The sequence below is a fragment of the Colobus angolensis genome, unplaced genomic scaffold (genome assembly GCF_000951035.1).
Source record: "Colobus angolensis palliatus isolate OR3802 unplaced genomic scaffold, Cang.pa_1.0 Scaffold199, whole genome shotgun sequence".
Lineage (NCBI taxonomy): Eukaryota > Metazoa > Chordata > Mammalia > Primates > Cercopithecidae > Colobus > Colobus angolensis.
The window spans coordinates 1,623,803-1,636,117 of record NW_012115143.1 but is presented as its reverse complement, the minus strand read 5'-3'; the positions used below and the strand labels follow the sequence as shown (position 1 = coordinate 1,636,117).

The window sequence follows — 12,315 nt, the reverse complement described above, 5'->3', positions numbered from 1 at the left end:
GGAGTGTAATGGCGTGATCTCGGCTCACTGCAACGTCCACATCCCGGGCTCAAATGATCCTCTTGCCTCAGCCTCCCAAGTAGCTGGGACTACAGGCATGCACCACCATGCCTGCCTAATTTTTGTAGAAACTGGGTTTTGACATGTTGCCCAGGCTGGTCTCAAACTCCTAGACTCAAGTGATCTGCCCTCCTCAGCCTCCCAAAACGCTGAAATTATAGGTGTAAGCCAGTGTGCCTGGCCTTAATGTTCTGATATAATACTTAGAATGTAGGGTACCCTCAATAAATATTTTTTGAGTTAATCTTTGGGAAGAATGAAGATGAGGTTTAAGGGGAAAGGCAGCTGAGCTCTCTCATTCCTCTGACATTGAATTAAATCACTGAATTCAACACTACTGTGAGGAGGTGGAAAAGGGCTAGGAACATTGTGGAATGAGTCAAAGTTTGAAATGTCATTCTAACCTTCTCTTCTGGTAGGACTCAACAGTAGCCTTCCTTGAGGACCTGCCTTTCCCATTTGCTGCCTGAAGTTAATGTTTCTTGCTGGCCAAATCAGGGACATGCTGGCATTGTAAGGGCTGATTATCTGATCCTCTTACTAATTTATTGGTTGGGGTGGGGTGAGCAGGGAGGAAAAGGGATACCTTGGTTTTTCTTTTATGGCCCTTTCAGCATCTCAAGTCATAGCCCATATGCCTCCTTTCTTGTTGATCCTTCTTCCTATAGCTTTTTTTTGTTTCCCCTTATAGTTTCCTCTTATGCTTTTCATCTCCATCCCCATCCCCACCCACTGCCAGGGGGCTTGGGTTCTGAGCTGATGGGGTACCCCCCTCTGCAGAGCGGGATGAGTGGGTGTTCCGGCAGGGATGTGGTCATTGACGGCCAGTGAGGGCGAGAGTACCACTGCCCACTTCTTCCTTGGAGCTGGAGATGAAGGGCTGGGCACCCGTGGAACAGGCATGAAGCCAGAAGAGAGTGACAGCGAGCTCCTTGAGGACGAGGAGGATGAAGTGGTAAGAATGAGGAAAATGATGTAACTTGGTGTTGGAGCCTCTGTCCTCGAGAGTTAAGATTCTATTGGTTGGAGATACCTCTCTGTTCTTTCCAAATGCATAGACTCCCTGTCATAAACAGGCCCTATCCTGGTTTAGGGGAGGCAGTAGAGATTAGTTAGGTTGCCTCTCTTAGAAACCCCTGCCCTGGCCGGGTGTGGGTAATCCCAACACTTTGGGAGGCCAAGGCAGCTGGATCATTTGAGGTCAGGAGTTCAAAACCAGTCTGTCCAACATGGTGAAACCCTGTCTCTACTAAAAATACAAAAATTAGCTGGGCATGGTGGTGGGTGCCTGTAATCCCAGCTGCTCGGGAGGCTGAGGCAGGAGAATCACTTGCAGTGAGCAGAAATCATGCCACTGCACTACAGCCTGGGCGACAGAGTGAGACTCCATCTCAAAAAAAAGAAAAAAAGAAACCCCTGCCCTTAGGATCTTCCTGTTGTCTCATGGTTGTTGGTTCTGTAGCTCTCCTGCTTGAGCACGTATTTCCTACTGTGGAAAGGCTCCTATTCTGTAGGCAGTTGGAATCCCTAGCTGTGCCCCAACCTAGATCAAAGTTAGGAGGCACCCTTTATCCCATAGGTCCAGAGTCCTGGCAAGAAACTCTGTGCCCTAAGAAGACAAGACAGTGTTCCCAGAAGAGGGTGATACTGGTGGGAAGTTCTTGAGTTTCTGATAGCACTTCCTCTCTGTAGCCTCCTGAACCTCAGATCATTGTTGGCATCTGTGCCATGACCAAGAAATCCAAGTCCAAGCCAATGACTCAAATCCTAGAGCGACTCTGCAGATTTGACTACCTGACTGTTATCATTCTGGGAGAAGATGTAATCCTTAATGAACCTGTGGAAAACTGGCCATCCTGCCACTGTCTCATCTCTTTCCACTCCAAAGGTTGGGGTTTGGGAAGGAAAATGGGAAGGAATGGTGGTGGGAATACTGGTTTGGGACATGAGGTTCTTATTGTCTTATTTCCTTAGTAAAGAGCCGTCAGCTACTTGTGACACACTAGAGAATGGTGCCAAGGAGTTTGCTTTCCCTACATCTTGGAGAAGTTGCTGGGGATTTAAAGCCTATAGTCTAACCTCAGGACGACTCTAAGTCTCTTAGGATCTCTGGACAGAATTGGGTCTCTGGAAGGACTGTAAAAATAATTTCTATTTTACTTTTTCTTGATAAATATCCTAGACTTGGGGAGCTGGGCAGAAGAATAAGTGATGGATTGAATGGGTAGAGGAGCTCAGTGACAGCTAGTCACTTTAATATGTCTTTCTATCTCTCTTGCTCTTTTCTCATTCTCTTTCTCTTCCTTTCTTTGGTCTCTTTATTTTGTGTCTCCATTCCAGGCTTCCCTCTGGACAAAGCTGTTGCTTACTCCAAGCTTCGAAACCCCTTTCTTATCAATGATCTGGCCATGCAGTATTACATCCAAGATAGGTATAACTTCCTGTTGACCAGTGAGATGGGCGGCTTTGGGATCATGCATGTTCAGGGAACCCACTCTGAGAGGGGCAGAGTCAAACAAACATGCCTAATTTTTGTACCATAATTTTGTGCCCTGGTGTCTTTTAATCGTATGTGAATGAAATCCCTAGCCTCTCCCCTTAGTTACTCCCACCTCTCCCAGCTGTTTTATTTGGGGGTGACAGGAGGGAGGTATACCGGATCCTGCAGGAAGAGGGTATTGATCTGCCTCGATATGCTGTGCTCAACCGTGATCCTGCCCGGCCTGACGGTGAGTACCTGGCCTGAGGGAGGGTTAGTCCTGCCTTTCCTTGCTTTCTATGACTTAGCCACGTTTCCATCTTCTAGACATCTCCTATATACCACCTATGTATGTGGGGTTTTGGTTATTGGATTATGGGTGGGATTAGAGCCATAGGTCTTCGGACAGAGTCTTGGACCTGTTATATAGAGATTTTACCTCATCTATTACAAAGATATAGTCATAAAAATTTGAGGGTTATAGAGATGAAAACCTGGGGAAATGAGAATTAGTAACATTCCACAACCATAGGCCATAGGAATGACCACACACCCACCTTTCAGAATGCAACCTGATAGAAGGTGAAGACCAAGTAGAGGTCAATGGAGCTGTCTTTCCCAAGCCCTTTGTGGAGAAGCCAGTGAGTGCAGAAGACCACAATGTTTACATCTACTACCCCAGCTCAGCTGGAGGAGGAAGCCAGCGTCTCTTTCGTAAGGTAGGGGAGACATTTGAGCATCTGGAGAGTCAGAGAGGTAAAAGGGCAAGGATGAGGTTGTGGGGAAGGAAGATGGAGAATTTGGGGACAGAATAGAGAGTTGAGACAACATTGTTTTTTCTTCTTTTTTTTTCTCTTGAAGATTGGCAGCCGAAGCAGCGTTTACTCTCCTGAGAGCAGCGTCCGAAAGACGGGGTCATACATCTATGAGGAATTTATGCCAACAGATGGCACAGATGTCAAGGTTATGGTGGATACAGGGATTTAAGAGGTTACAAATGTCTGGGTGGGGATGGGGTACTTGGGAAGCAGGTAGAAGTATGTGGGGAGGAGGTCGTAGAAAATAACATGATGTGAATGTGATTGGCTTTCATATTCAGGTGAAGATAATGAGTGAAGGATTCAGACATTCACATTTTCACTATCAGAGCAAGGGCAAGGCTGACTTAGAAAAATGGTATAATGTTGGTAAATTATTTTTTAATAAGGACTGTCTGACAGTAGTGGAGTCCTGAGGAGAAATTCGTAATGATACTTGAGTAGGGCTCAGTAGGAAAAATGTTGGTCAGTCCCCTTAATGCTCAGGATTTGTTGATTTTGTTTTTGTTGTTGTTTTACTCTGAAACTAGTGTACAGACCTAGTGCTCATATTGTCTTCTTATATACAGGGTGAGCTGTGGGCATACTCAGTGATGCTATGTACCTGCAGGTGTATACAGTGGGGCCAGATTATGCCCATGCTGAAGCTAGAAAGTCTCCAGCTTTGGATGGGAAGGTTGAACGAGACAGTGAGGGGAAGGAGATTCGCTATCCAGTCATGCTGACTGCCATGGAAAAGCTGGTGGCCAGGAAAGTCTGCGTAGCTTTCAAGGTAGAGGAGGGCCCAGGGAGGTTGCGAAATGAGGGAGAAAGGAAGGAACAGGGGTCCAGGAAGAGCAACTGTCTTGTTCTCATCTTTCTTCTTTTCCTTGCAGCAAACAGTTTGTGGGTTTGACCTTCTTCGTGCCAATGGTCATTCCTTTGTGTGTGATGTCAATGGTTTTAGTTTTGTCAAGAACTCAATGAAATACTATGATGACTGTGCCAAGATTCTGGGGTAAGAGACATAGTGGTCTGTGCTGGGGAGAATGGGCTTACAGAAGAATATTTGAAAGTTTTTGCTTTATTTTAAATATCATAAAGATGATTTAAAAGTGAAAAAGCAGGCCAGGCGCGGTGGCTCATGCCTGTAAACTCAGCACTTTGAGAGGCTGAGACAGGTGGGTCACCTGAGGTCAGGAGTTAGAAACCAGTCTGGCCAACATGGTGAAACCCTGTTTCTACTAACGATACAAAATTAGCCAGGCATGGTGGTGCATGCCTGTGATCCCAGCTACCAGGGAGGCTGTGGCAGGAGAATCGCTTGAACGCAGGAGGTGAAGGTTGCAGTGAGCTGAGATCGTGCTGTAGTACTCCAGCCTGGGCGACAAGAGCGAAACTCTGTCTCAATAAACAAATAAATAAATTAATTAATTAAATAAAAATAAGAAAGAAGGGGCTCCTCAGGCTCCTTGCCTTTCTAACACTGCCCCTCCAGAGACCATTGTTGTTACAAGTTTTAGACATAACAATTTATCTTTTTCTGCCATATCCAAGCTGTATTTATTTTACTAAATGTGATCATACTATAATACTGCTCTGCAACTTGACTTTCCAAGAAATTTGTCATATAATGTATAAACCATTCAAAAATATATAAGGAATGATGACTATAGTGAGCATCTATGTATTCACCACCTAGCTTATGAAATAGAATGTTAGGAATATAGGCCGGGCACGGTGGCTCATGCCTATAATCCCGGCACTTTGGGAGGCCGAGGCAGGTGGATCACCTGGGGTCAGGAGTTTGAGACCAGCCTGACCAACATGGTGAAACCTCATTTCTACTGAAAATACAAAAATTGGGCAGGCTCAGTGGCTTCCGCCTATAATCCCAGCACTTTGGGAGGCTGAGGTGCATGGATCACTTGAGGTCAGGACTGGTGAGACCAGCCTGGCCAACATGGTGAAACCCCATCTCTACTAAAAATACACACACACAAAAATTGGCCGGCATAATGGTGGGTACCTGTAATCCCAGCTACTTGGGAGGCTGAGACAGGAGAATCACTTGAACCCGGGAGGCGTAGATTGCAGCAAGGTGAGATCATGCCACTGCACTCCAGCCTGGGTGACAGGAGTGAGACTCCATCTCAAAACAAAACAAAACAAAAACAAAGAATTAACCATGGTCAGGTGGGCCCCTGTAATCTCAGCTGCTCGGGAGGCTGAGGCAGTAGAATTGCTTGATCCCAGGAGGTGGAGATTGCAGTGAGCTGAGATCATGCCATTACACTCCAGCCTGGGCAACAACAGTGAAACTCTGTCTCAGAAAATATATATATATATAGATAGATAGATACACATACACACACACATATACGTACATATATGTGTATATATGTACGTATATGTATATATACACATACATGTATAGGTACATATGTGTAGATACACATACATATGTGTCTATACATGTATGTGTATGTATATATATATTTTTATATATATATATGTAATTGAAGCCCCTATATACTCCTCCCTGGTAACATCCCCTCCCCATCCCCAGAGGGAACCACAATCCATAATTTGGTGTTTGTCATTCACATATATTTGTTTATATTTTTACTGCATATGTATGGGTATTTGTTTGTATGTTTTTAGACTTTATATCAACATATTCTTCTGCCTGCAGCCTGCTTGTTTTTGTGAGCTTCATTCATATGAGTAGTTCTGGTTTATTTGTTTTTACATGGCTTCTTTGTTTCTCTTTCTAGGAATACCATAATGCGGGAGCTTGCCCCACAGTTCCAGATTCCATGGTCCATCCCCACAGAGGCTGAGGATATTCCCATTGTTCCTACCACATCTGGCACTATGTAAGCAAAAGTAAAAGATCTGGAGTAACCGACTTGAGACCCATGGGATTCCTTCAGCCAGACTACTGGTTACCTCCTGACCCCACACTATCTGACTAACGGAGCCTGGGCCTCTTATACACAGTCTTCTTAACTCCACTTATATTCCCTGCCTTTTTTTTTTTGAGACAGAGTCTCGCTGTGTTGCCCAGGCTGGAGTGCAGTGGCATGATCTCGGCCCACAGCAACCTCCACCTCCTGGGTTCAGGTGAGCACATCTGGCTAATTTTTGTGTTTTTAGTAGAGACGGGGTTTCACCATGTGACGAGGCGGATCCTGAACTCCTGAGCTCAAGTGATCCACCCGCTTCCCCATTCCAAAGTGCTGCGATTACAGGCGTGAGCCACTGTGCGCAGCCTTCATTTATATTCCTAATCACAGTTTCCTTTTCATTTTCTTTTTTTTTGTGACAGGGTCTGGCTCTGTCTCCCAGGCTGGGGTGCAGTGGTGCACTCATGGTTCACTGCAGCCTCTACCTCCTGGGCTCAAGTGATCCTCCCACCTCAGCCTCCCAAATAACTGGGACCACAGGGATGTGCCACCATGCCTGGATAGTTTTTTTTCTTTTAACTTTTTTATAGACAGGTTGATCCTATGTTGCTCATGCTCACCCTATGTTTCTCCTGGGCCTAAGTGATCCTCCCGCCTCAGCCTCCCAAAGTGCTGAGATCACAGGCATGAGCCCTGCTCAGCCCCTCTATTTTTTGACATGTCAAGTAATGTGATGACAGGAGGTGGGATGGGGGTGTGGGAGAGGCTCTGATAACATTTATGATCTTAGGATGGAACTTCGTTGTGTCATTGCAATTATTCGTCATGGGGATCGTACTCCCAAGCAGAAGATGAAGATGGAAGTGAAACACCCAAGGTAGGAAGAGTGTCCTAATTTACACAAATAGGTTTTCGTGAGGAAGACTGCATGCGGCGCAACTCCTGGAGGCTTTGACTGTCTCATCCCACACTGAAGCTTCTCATTACTTCTTCAGGTTTTTTGCTCTGTTTGAAAAACATGGTGGCTATAAGACAGGGAAATTACAACTCAAGTGACCTGAGCAGCTCCAGGTAAGGTAGTGAATCTGGCCAGGAGGAGCAGTGCTATGAGAGAGAGAGAGGGTATGGCATTGGGAGTGTTGATAAAAGACTAGGATCAAAAGGTAACTGTCTAAGACTTGGCCTTCTGCATGGATACCTTATTATTTCCTCTAGGAGGTGCTGGATATCACAAGGCTGTTGTTGGCTGAACTGGAGAAAGAACCAGGTGGTGAGATCGAGGAGAAGACTGGAAAACTAGAGCAGCTGAAGTCTGTATTGGAGATGTGAGAAAGGGGATAGCAAAAGGGAGCCAATAACAGTGAGAGTTGGGGTGCTGGGGCAGAAAATCAACTGTGACTTTATCCTGTAGGTATGGTCACTTCTCAGGTATAAACCGGAAGGTACAATTGACTTACTACCCTCATGGAGTGAAAGCTTCTAATGAGGGGCAAGGTAAGACGTAGTCCCCCTTACCATTACCTCTCAGATCTTGTGTTCTTTTTATTTTTATTTTTGTGTCTATCTTCTCTCCCCACCTATAGATGACCTATACCCCAAATTACCTCTCTGGCCTCCTCAGAAGACCTAACATTTAGATGTTCCCACTACTTTTCTTAGATCTAGACCATTCATTGCCGCTTATTCCCTCAGATCCACAGAGGGAGGCTCTGGCCCCATCTCTGTTGCTGGTACTGAAGTGGGGTGGAGAACTCACTCCTGCTGGCCGTGTTCAGGCTGAGGAGCTGGGGCGAGCTTTTCGCTGCATGTACCCTGGAGGACAGGGTGAGTGTTTTGGGGAGTAAACACAACAGGGCTGGTATAAAAATGATCAGAGAGTAAGTTGAGGAAAATGAAGTGACAGAGACAGTGGGGAAATGAATATTTTTTCTTCACGAGTATTTATAGCATTCCATTCCTGGTCCCCTGCTTTGTCCCCAGGTGACTATGCTGGCTTCCCTGGTTGTGGGCTGCTTCGTCTCCATAGCACTTTCCGCCACGATCTCAAGATCTATGCCTCCGATGAGGGTCGTGTTCAGATGACTGCTGCTGCCTTCGCCAAGGTGCATACTACAGTTCTATAGTCCCAGTTTCCATTAGGTAGAGAAGCAGAGAGTTTAGAGAACCAGTTGGAGCATTTCAGGGTGCTTGTAGGCCAACTCAGAAGTTTCTGCATGTATCGGACCCATTTTGTACTACTGAGAATGAGCTGAGAATAATCAGTGAGGGTAGGCCCCATCTCTTCAACCAGGTCCCATTCGATCCCTGGGACCATCTAGGCCTAGGGATACTGACCTGCAAGGGAAACAAATAGACCTTGTGCTTTCTCTTTAGGGCCTTCTGGCTCTAGAAGGGGAGCTGACACCCATTTTGGTGCAAATGGTGAAGAGTGCCAACATGAATGGGCTACTGGACAGCGATGGGGATTCCTTGAGCAGCTGCCAGCACCGGGTGAAGGCTCGGCTGCACCATATTTTACAGCAGGATGCGCCCTTTGGCCCTGAGGACTACGACCAGGTCAGGCACTAAAATAACCTGGATCCCCAGTTCCTAGAATTCTCAATAGTAGGGATCAATAATAACGGTATTTACTGCATGCCAGGCACTGTTTTAGTTGTTTTACACATATTATTTAATCCTTACAGCAACCCTTTGAGATACGTACAGGTCCACAGTCTGTTATGCGTAATTTTGAAAGTTAAAAAGATTTTTTTCTTGACATTAAGATTCATTTGGCAGCTAAACCTGACACGAACTGTCATAAGATTTTTATAATCCTTAGTTTTGCCACTTAGTGTAAATAGTCATGCATTTTGTGGCAGAAATATTAATGTGTTTGGTTGTGCCACAGGCCCTGTTGGAGGTATTATATACATATGACATATATACTGTATTCACTTCTAAATTCCCACACATTCTCATTCCAAAGCACAGCTCAGATCCCAAGGACCCTGAACTAAAGAATGTTTCAGTTATCCATTGTTGCATAATAAACTACCCCAAAACATAGTAATCTAAAACAACAACCATTTTATTATCTCTCACAGTTCCAGGCTCATCTGATCTTGCTTGGAGTCTCTCCTGAAATTGCAGTCAGATATTGACTGGAGCTGGAACCATCTGGAATTTCAGCTGGGATTGTGGGATGGCTGGCTCTCTCCCTCTGCATGCTCTCCCTGTAATCTCAGTGCCTCTTCTCTCCACATGGTTCTTCATATGGTTTCCGTAGCATGATAGTTGGATGTATTAAATGGTAGCTGTAGGGATATTCGAAAGCAGAAGCTTAGAAACTTTCTTAAAGTGTAGGCCCAGAATTAGCACAACATAACTTTGTTATTTTTTATTGGTTAAGCAGTCACCAGGCCAGCCAGATTTAAGGGAAGGGAAGGAAAACAAAGAATTGATGGTGATCTTTAAAGCACTACGAGGACTACAGATCACAAGGACTTTCTTCCCATCTTACAGATGAGGAAACCTAGGCTCAGAAGAATCTAAGCAATTTTCCTCATGTCATCCAGCTAATACAAACCCAAGGAGTCTAACTCCAAAACCCGGGCTGTTACATTGCTTTACAGTATTAATTCTAGTATATGCCATTACCCAATATGGTCATTCTTTTTCCTGCATATCTAGGCCACAATTTACCAGGCAGTGGTTTTCTACTCTTCCCACTCCTCGTTTCTGATAGGTTCTTTTAAAAAAAGTTTAAAAATTTAAAGTTGTGATGCTACTTTAACCATTTTTAAGTGTACAGTTCAGTAGCATTACATGTATTTACATTGTTGTGTAACATTTCTGATTGGTTCTTAAATGAGCTAAGTAAGCACATTGCTATGATCCCGTAACATTTTCTGTGTTCTCTGAGTAGGACTTGATAAGGAACAGGACGTTGCTCCTTTATTTCCCAATCTGTTGCTCACTGTCAAACTCAAAAAAGGTAAGGCAGCTTTCCTTTTCTGCCTTGCCTTCTTTTGCAAGCAAGAATGAAACTTGTGAAGACCTAAATAGAATTGTGCATTTTCAGCCACAATCTTGATTCTCCCTCCCCATTTCTCATTGACTGTTACTGTCCTAAAAGCCTGAGTCGGAACCCAGTTCTGAGGCAGCATTTCTACTCTAGGCTCAGGCTAGCATCTTGTTTAGAGGAAGATGATGATGTTATCTCTGATCTCTGCTCATGAAAACATTCTGTGGAGATTTTGAGGGATTTTGGTTTAATCCTTATTCTCCAGTATTTTCCATGTGTATTCTAGAGCCCTCAAGAAAAGAACTTAGGTCTGTTTTATTTTCTCTGGACTCTAAGACTCTTAAAATCAATCCCTCTTAGATGACTATATGCTAGAGCAGTGCCCTTACCTGAAGGCCTAGAGCTGCTACTATGCCCAGTAACCTAAGAATGCTCACTGGAGTGAACCAGCATACAGATCTGTATTGTGGGTAGTCTCTGTGTAATAAGCTCACAGGAATCTGGGCAATTAGTGCTGAGCTTATCTTTCTTTTCTTCTCTCAATTCTTCATAGCTGGCTCCCACCAGAAGTATTTCCCTGCTCAACTCCATGGCTATCATCCAGAATCCTGTGAAGGTCTGTGATCAGGTATTTGCCCTGATCGAAAACCTCACCCACCAGATCCGGGAACGAATGCAGGACCCCAGGTCTGTAGGTGGGTATGAATACTATCTTTCCTTGAAGGTCTCGGGTATGGATGGGTTTCTCAGGCATTCTTGTGTCATCTCCTAAATGTCAGAGACCAGGCCTCCTCCTCCCTCTGGTTCTACTGCAGAGTCGTCAGGGTCTTTGGTTGGAGGTAAAATCTTTGATTCTTATCTAATTTCTGCCTTTCTTCCAGACCTGCAGCTCTACCACAGTGAGACACTAGAGCTAATGCTACAGCGTTGGAGCAAGCTGGAGCGTGACTTTCGACAGAAGAGTGGGCGCTATGATATCAGTAAGATCCCTGACATCTATGACTGTGTCAAGTATGATGTGCAGCACAATGGGAGTCTGGGACTTGAAGGCACAGCAGAGTTGCTCCGTCTCTCTAAGGCATTGGCTGATGTGGTCATTCCCCAGGTGTGTCTTGTATAAGGGACCTAGCCTGGGGATGAGGGTGTTGGGAAGGGAAGAGAGAAAAGGTGGAAAGGAATGGTGATTTGGGACTAGAGGAAAGCCACTTAGAGAAGGAATAAGTTGAGTTTCTACATTTCTCAGGGTCCAGTCTGGCTCTTGGTAAGTACAGGAGGCTAATTCAGGAGACACCTGGAAGAGGGGGAATGTAGTGGACATGAAAGAAGCCCTAGACGTGAGGTGAAGACAGGCATGATCTTGGTCCTGGGAATATGAGGCATGAGAAAACAAGATTTATTGAGGTATTTATTCCTGGCCTGTGGCCCCTAGGAGTACGGGATCAGCCGGGAGGAGAAACTGGAAATTGCTGTGGGCTTCTGTCTTCCACTGTTGCGGAAGATACTGCTTGACCTGCAGAGAACCCATGAGGATGAGTCTGTCAACAAGCTGCATCCCCTGTGAGGGAGGGCTGGGAGGGGTGTTGGATGGAGGGAGGGGCATGGCAGGGAGTCTTGGGGGAATCAAGGCTGGGACAGCCTGGGGAAGCAAGAATAGACAAGATTTTGGGATGGAAAGGAGAGAAGTCTTTGAGGTGGGAGAAGAGAGTTTGCAGAAGGGTGGGAGAAGGATTAACTGACTGTGTGAGTGATTTAGCTGTTATCTCAGGTACTCCCGAGGCGTGCTCTCCCCAGGTCGCCACGTTCGAATGCGTCTCTATTTCACCAGTGAGAGCCACGTCCACTCCCTACTCAGTGTCTTCCGTTATGGAGGACTTCTTGATGTAAGGATCCTCTTTCTTCTTTAGCCTGTGAACAGATTTTTTTCCCAGCATTCTTTCACTCTTCTCCTCATGCTTTTTAAATGAAAGCTTTCTCCCTTCTCATTAGCTCCCTGCTCATTCCCTGACTCCCTTTTCCTTAAGCAATGGCTTACCTCTTTTTGCATTTGGTAGGAGACCCAGGATG

At 45.3% G+C, this 12,315-nt stretch overlaps 1 protein-coding gene across 1 annotated transcript in view; it reads left to right on the top strand.

Moving 5' to 3' along the window:
* Positions 1-478: 478 nt before the first annotated feature.
* Positions 479-12,315, top strand: part of PPIP5K1 (diphosphoinositol pentakisphosphate kinase 1) — a 60,576-nt gene continuing 48,739 nt past the window's right edge. The window contains 21 exon segments of the mRNA XM_011941147.1: positions 479-573; positions 841-1,015; positions 1,753-1,948; positions 2,401-2,491; positions 2,704-2,789; positions 3,104-3,258; positions 3,401-3,502; positions 3,968-4,129; positions 4,233-4,354; positions 6,114-6,215; positions 7,036-7,122; positions 7,241-7,316; positions 7,461-7,570; positions 7,657-7,739; positions 7,938-8,069; positions 8,226-8,347; positions 8,619-8,801; positions 10,805-10,946; positions 11,133-11,356; positions 11,681-11,808; positions 12,005-12,131. Of these exon segments, the coding sequence (XP_011796537.1) occupies positions 869-1,015; positions 1,753-1,948; positions 2,401-2,491; positions 2,704-2,789; positions 3,104-3,258; positions 3,401-3,502; positions 3,968-4,129; positions 4,233-4,354; positions 6,114-6,215; positions 7,036-7,122; positions 7,241-7,316; positions 7,461-7,570; positions 7,657-7,739; positions 7,938-8,069; positions 8,226-8,347; positions 8,619-8,801; positions 10,805-10,946; positions 11,133-11,356; positions 11,681-11,808; positions 12,005-12,131 (2,577 nt within the window). The 5' untranslated portion in view covers positions 479-573; positions 841-868.